At 35.5% G+C, this 6,668-nt stretch overlaps 1 protein-coding gene and 1 pseudogene across 1 annotated transcript in view; both read left to right on the top strand.

Moving 5' to 3' along the window:
• The first annotated feature begins 1,421 nt into the window (after positions 1-1,421).
• Positions 1,422-1,610, top strand: LOC107145115 (annotated as a pseudogene).
• Positions 1,611-1,686: 76 nt separating this feature from the next.
• The window catches only part of LOC107145114, a 16,742-nt gene continuing 11,760 nt past the window's right edge, over positions 1,687-6,668 (top strand). The window contains 1 exon segment of the mRNA XM_015488938.1: positions 1,687-1,691. Within this exon segment, the coding sequence (XP_015344424.1) occupies positions 1,687-1,691 (5 nt within the window).

The following is a 6,668-nucleotide window of genomic DNA, read 5'->3' as shown; positions in this document are numbered from 1 at the left end:
CTGAGAATCAAACCCAGTGCCTTGCACTTGCTAGGCAAGTGCTCTAACACTGACCCACAACCCCAGCCCTACCTATTGTTTTTAATGTTTCAATTTTGTGTTAGTTTTTACAAAATGGAATCAAATTATGTATGCTGCATAATACTTTTATGGGAAACGTCATTTTTAGTTTTTCCCACTCTCCACGTAGCCTTTTATGACTCATGAGGCTAGAGAGTGGGAATCCCATTCAGTTGTCATGTTGGCTGCTAAAACAGGGAAGATATCTTCAGAGTGCCAATGAAGAAAACTACCTTGCCTTGTCCTGGATAATAAAGTCCCATTAAAATGATTGACTTGGGGCTGGGGTTTTGGCTCAGTGGTAGAGCATTCGCCTTTCACGTGCAAGACCCTGGGTTCGATCCTCAGCATCACATAAAAATAAATAAGTGAAATAAAGGTATTAAAAAGAAAAAAAAAGTCTTTAAAAAAACACATTTGACTTAACAGAATTCTACTCCATATGAAACAGATGAGTAAAATGATTCTTAGTATGTGATATTAGAAATGCTGTTGAAAGTGTGGAAAACTCAGAATAATAAATATCATTAAGGGCTGGGGAATTAGTTCAGTGATAGGGTACTTGCCTATCATGTGTGAGCCCCTGGGTTTGAGCTCCAGCACTGAGAATAAAGAAAAAGAAAGGAAAGAAAGTAAAAAGAAATTTGGCCTGTCTTCCTGTTTGTGGCAGGATGGGGGTGGGGTGCAGATTGAACCCAGGAATGCCATACCATTAAGCTACATTCCAGCCCTTTTTATTTTATTTATTTTTTTATTTTTTTGGGGGTACTGGGGATTGAACTCAGGGGCACTCAACCACTAAGCCACATCCCCAGACCTATTGTGTCTTTTATTTAAAGATAGGGTCTCACTGACTTGCTTAGCACCTCGACGTTGCTGAGGCTGGCTTTGAACTTGTGATCCTCTTGTCTTAGCCTCCCAAGCTGCTGGGATTATAGGCATGCACCCCTGTGTCCAGCCTCCAGCCCTTTTTATTTTGAGATGGGTTCTCACTAAGTTGCTTAGGGTTTCACTAAGTTGTTGAGGTTAGTCTCAAACTTGTGATCCTCCTGCCTCAGCCTCCTGAGGTACTGGGCCCAGTCCTTATATTTAATTTTTTATTTTGAGATAAAAATCAAGCTATGTTGCTCACTCAGGCTAGCCTCAAACTTTCAATCTTTCTGCTTCAACCTCTTGAGTAGCTGTGATTATTGGTGTGCACAACCTTACCTTCCTGCCCTGAATTTCTTCATTTTCAGGTATAACTTCTACATGTGTTTTATAAATAAAATCTATAGTATGTGATCTATTTATGTCTGTAATGTGTACAGAGAATCATTCATTATTAAGAAAGACTTGAATTTGGAGGAGAGGAGAACAGGATGTTGCAGCTGGAAGCTAATGAGACAAAGCGCCTGCTCAGGATCAAGAGCCTGGAGCTGAAGCTGGATCCGAAGGAGATGAAGCAGAAGATGTGCAAGGCCATGATCTTCTCCTTATGGAACTTCCTCATCTATGAGACCCTGCAGTGAGTCAGTCCACTTATCTTAAAGGAACTGGACAGCATATGAAGATTGGGCATCACATGCATGAGATAAAGAACCCGCTTACAATTTTTCCTCCTATCTGCAGATGAATGGGTCCAGAATGGTGTAAGAGACTCTTTGATTTAATGGCCATAGACATTCTACTTTTTAAGAACAAGTTGGGCTATGGTAACTGGCCTTCATAGCTAAAATATACAATTGTTTGAGAAGTATGAGAAGATGTTTGTAGCCATAATGTGCCCTCTGCCTGTCATACTTGGCCTCCGTGAATGCTGGTATAATTGTAAATAGCATCAGACTCCAGTTTTATTAATTATAAGGGATCATGTCTGAAATGGCACTGTCTTGTCAGTCACTTCTGTGTACATTTTTTTTACTTCTGTTCAGAGTGTATTTGTGAAGAGTCCCTTTCAATTATGTCTTCTGAAGTCAGCACCCAACCACAATGACACTTAATCACAGGGCCACTAGTCTGTATTTTCAATAAACATAACAATTAAGAAAAAAAAGAGAAAGTACTGAATTCTCAGCAATTGATCTTCTCAATATGATTTTCTTGAAAGATTATATCCTTGATATTAAAAATTACGTGTCGTGTGAAAACAAGTGAAGATTGTAAATATATCAACTAGGTGTGCCATTTGAGCAAGCCACTTGAAAACTGGCTTTATGAATGACATGTAGCTTTATGTTCAGGCGATCCTTCATTAAAAAGACTGATGTAGAGACCTGTTCTCTCAATAGGAAAGAAACGCTTCAGTGGGGAGACTCAGTCATATTTGCTGCCCTTCATCCCCAACCCTTTTAAAAGGAATTTTTCCCCCTTGAGCTTTTTTGAAATATAATCAATAAAAATTGTGTGTACTTACTGTATAGAAGACATTTTGATATATGTATACATTACAAAATGATTACCCAACACACCTTACATAGTTACGTGTGTGTGTATGTGTGTGCTGAAAACATTTATGATCTACTTTCTTAGCAAATTTCAACTATATTATGTAGTATTATTTTGTGTAGGCAGCATGCTGTACAACTTTGGTACTCATTGACCAGCAAGGTCTGGGTGAGGAGGTTGGGGAGATGCTGGTAAGCAAAACAAAACAAAACAAATCAACTATTTATCTATTTATTTATTAGAGAAGTTTTAGGTTTACTACAAAATTGAACAAAAATTAGAGAATCCCCAGGTATCTACTACCCTACATATTAACAACATCCCTATCTATCACCAGTTCTCAGCAGAGAGAGAGAATAAATAAACCTACATTTATAAATCATTGTCACCCCCAAACCATACTTATATATTAGGGTTCACTCATAGTATGGAACACTCTATGGTTTAACAAATGTATAATGACATTTATCTACACTATGGTACCATACAGAACAGTTTCAGAGCTTTAAAAATATTATGTGTGTCACCTATCCATCATTCTTTCCTGCTAACCCCTGGCAATTGCTGACTTTTTACTTCTTTGTTTGTTGTTTACTGGCTCCAAGGTTTTGCCTTTTCTAAAATGTCATATAGTTGGAATCATGAGCCTGTAGCCTTTTCAGATTGACTTCTTTCACTTACTGTGTACTTGGGGTTCCTCTGTGTCTTTTCATGGCATGATAGTTCATTCTTGTTAATGCTGAATACTATTCCATTTTGTGGATGTATCACAGCTTACTACTCATCCATTCACCTAAAGAACACCTTGGTTGTTTTCAAGTTTTGGTAATTTTTTTTTCCCAAATGGAATTACTTTTTCTTTTTAAAAAATATTTTTTAGTTATACATGGACACAATATCTTTAATTTGTTTGTTTATTTTTATGTGGTGCTGAGGATCAAACCCAGTTCTTCACATGTGTGAGGCAAGCACTCTGCTACTGAGCCACAACCCCTGCCCCAAGTTTTGGTAATTTTGAATAAAGCAGCTATAAACATGATTGTGTAGGCATTTTGTAGACTTAAGTTTTTGTCTCCTTTGGGTAAATACCAAGGACCACGATTACTGGATAGTTTTCTAAAAATATGTTAAATTTTCCAAGAAACTGCCAGAATGTCTTTCAAAGAGGCTGTCTCATTTTACAATGAATGAAAATATCTGTTGCTCCACATCTTTGTCAGCATGTGGTATTATCAGTGTTTTGACCTTTGTAATAAATATTACTATCTTGTTTTAATCTGCTGTTCCCTAATGACATATGATGTGAAGAATCTTTTCAAATGTTTATTTGACATCTGTGTTTATCTTATTTGTTTATTTTTTCATTTATTTAGCAGTGCTGGGGATTGAACCCAGGGCCTCACAAATGCTAGGCAGGCACTCTACCACTGAGTTACATTCCCAGCTGTTTGTCTTATTGTTATTTTTTTAAATAGTTTTTTAGTTGTCAATGGACCTTTATTTTATTTATTTGTATGTGGTGCTGAGAATCAAACCCAGGCCCTCACACATGCTAGGCAAGTGCTCTACCACTGAGCTGAGTGTCTTTCAGATCTTTTGTCCATTTCCCCCAGATTAATTGAGGTACAAATGACAAATAAAAATTGTGTGTATTTAAGGTATCCAATGTGATTTTTTGACATACATACTCAATGTGAAATGACTATCAAGCTAATTAAATGTATTCAGTCTCTTCACATAGTTACCATTTTGTTTTGTGAGATCATTTAAAATCTACTTTCTTAGAAAAATTTAAATAGTTACTTAAGGCCTACTTTCTACTCAGTTTTGGTTTTTTAAATTTTTTTTAGTTATTAATAGACCTTTATTTTATTTATTTATTTTTATGTGATGTTGAGAATCAAACCCAGTGCCTCACACATGCCAGGCAAGTGCACTACCACTGAGACACAGCCCCAGACCCTCTATTTAGTTATCTTTGTTTTGTTTTTAAGATATCTTCTTAACAAATTTAAGATTTACTTTCTTAGCAAACTTTAAGTATAATTATTATTAACTGAAGTCACTAAGCTGCATATTAGATCTCCAAAATTTATTCATTCTGTATAACTGAATCTTTGTATCCTTTGACCAACATTTCCCTATTCCCCTTGCCTACCATCAGTCTCTGGAAAACAACATTCTAATCTTTTCTATGATTTTTTTTAGATCCCACATATACATGAGGTCATGCAGTATTTATCTTTCTGTGCCTGGCTTATTTCACTTAGCATAATATCTTCCAAGTTCATCCATATTTTGCAAAAAACAGGGCTGAATAATATTCTATGTTGTATGCAGATATACATGTTTACATGTTACATTGTGATATATGTATCACATTTTCTTTATACAATCATCTATCCATGAGTTCTGAGGTTGGTACTATATATTTATAGTAATGCTACAATAAGTATGAGAATGAAGATTATTTTTTAGATATTATTTCCTTTGAATATATACTCAGAAGAGAAATTGTTGGCCCATATGTAGTTCTATTTTCTGGAGAAGCCCCATAATGTTTTTCATAATAGTTGCATTAATTTACATTCCCATTAACATTGTACAAGAATTCTCTTTTCCGTGCATTTTCACCAATATTTAATTTTAATGTTTTGATAATATTCTAAGGTGTAACATAATATATTTCCTCATATTGCTGATTTGCATTTTCCTGAGGATGTTGAGCCATTTTTCAAATATTTGCTGGTTGCTTGTATGTCCTCTTTAAAGAAATGTCTATTCACATCCCTTCCCATTTTGAATTGGGTTATCTGTTTTCTTGCTATCAAATTTCCTTAAATCCCTATTGTTCTTTTATTATTGTTGAGTTTTAAGGATTCTTTGTATAGTTTGAGTAACAGTGCTCTGACAGATGGCTTTTTTCTTTCTTTCTTTTTATCCCTATTCCTTTTTATTTAATATTTTGAGGCAGAATCTCACTAAGTTGCTTAGTGTCTTGCTACGTTGCTGAGACAGGGCTTGAACTTGCTGTCCTGCTTCAGCCTCCTGAGCTGCTGGGATTACAGACATGCACCACTTTACCTGATTGTCAGATGACTTTTGCAAATATTTTCTCCCAATCTGTGGTTTGACGTTTCACTTTCTCGACAGTGTCTTTCACAGAAGTTTTAGTAAAATCCAGCTTATCAATTTTTCTCTTCATAGAACATTTCTTTGGTGTCATATCTAAAATGTCATCATGATGCCCCAAGGTCATCTGGATTTTCTCCTATGCTACCCTTTAAGAGTTTTATAGTTTTGTGTTTTATTTTTAGTGGTGTGGTCCACTTTGAGTCATTTTTCTGTTATGGGTTAAAGTCTGCCTAGATTTTTTTTTTTTTTGTATTTTGATATCCAGTTGTTCCAGCATCATTTGTTGAAAAGACTGTTTTCTCCCTTATAATAATCTTGCTTCTTCAACAGACTAGTTGACTGTATTTATGTGGCTCTATTTCTGGGATGTTTATTCAGCTCCATCAATCTATTTGTCTTTTCTTTTGCCAAAACCACACAGTAAGTGTTTTGGTTACTGTAACTTGATAAAAATGCATTTTTCTATTTATTTATTTATTTCTGCTAAAGATTGAACCCAGGGCAAGTTAGGCAAGTCCTCTATCACGGAACTGCATTCCCAGTCCCTTATAGTAGTTCTTTTTAAAAAATTTATATTTATTTTTTAGTTATATTGGACACAATATCTTTGTTTTATTTTTATGTGGTGCTGAGGATCGAACTCCGTGCCTCATGCATGGTAGGTGAGCGCTCTACCTCTGAGCCACAACCCCAACCCCCTTATAGTAGTTCTTGAATTTGAGTAGTGTCTGTTTTCCAAATTTGCTCTTCTCTAATATTGTATTGGTTATTCAGGATCATTTGGCTCTCCATATAAATTTTACAATTGGCTTGTTGATTTCCACACAAAACATGTTAAGGTTTTGATTAGGTTTATGTTGACTCTCTAGGTCAGAATGGGAAAACTGATATCTTGACAATATTGAGCTTTCTTATTTGTGAAAATGGATTGTCTCTGCATTTATTCCATTTTTCTTTGATTTTTAAAATTAGCATGTAAAGTTTCCTGATATACATTTTATTGCCACCCCCCCCCCCTTTGTGGTGTGGAAATTGAACCCTTATTC

This window comes from Marmota marmota, unplaced genomic scaffold (assembly GCF_001458135.2).
Source record: "Marmota marmota marmota unplaced genomic scaffold, marMar, whole genome shotgun sequence".
In the NCBI taxonomy this organism is placed as follows: domain Eukaryota; kingdom Metazoa; phylum Chordata; class Mammalia; order Rodentia; family Sciuridae; genus Marmota; species Marmota marmota.
The sequence above is the reverse complement of the archived record's forward strand: the minus strand, read 5'-3'. Positions and strand labels throughout refer to the sequence as shown.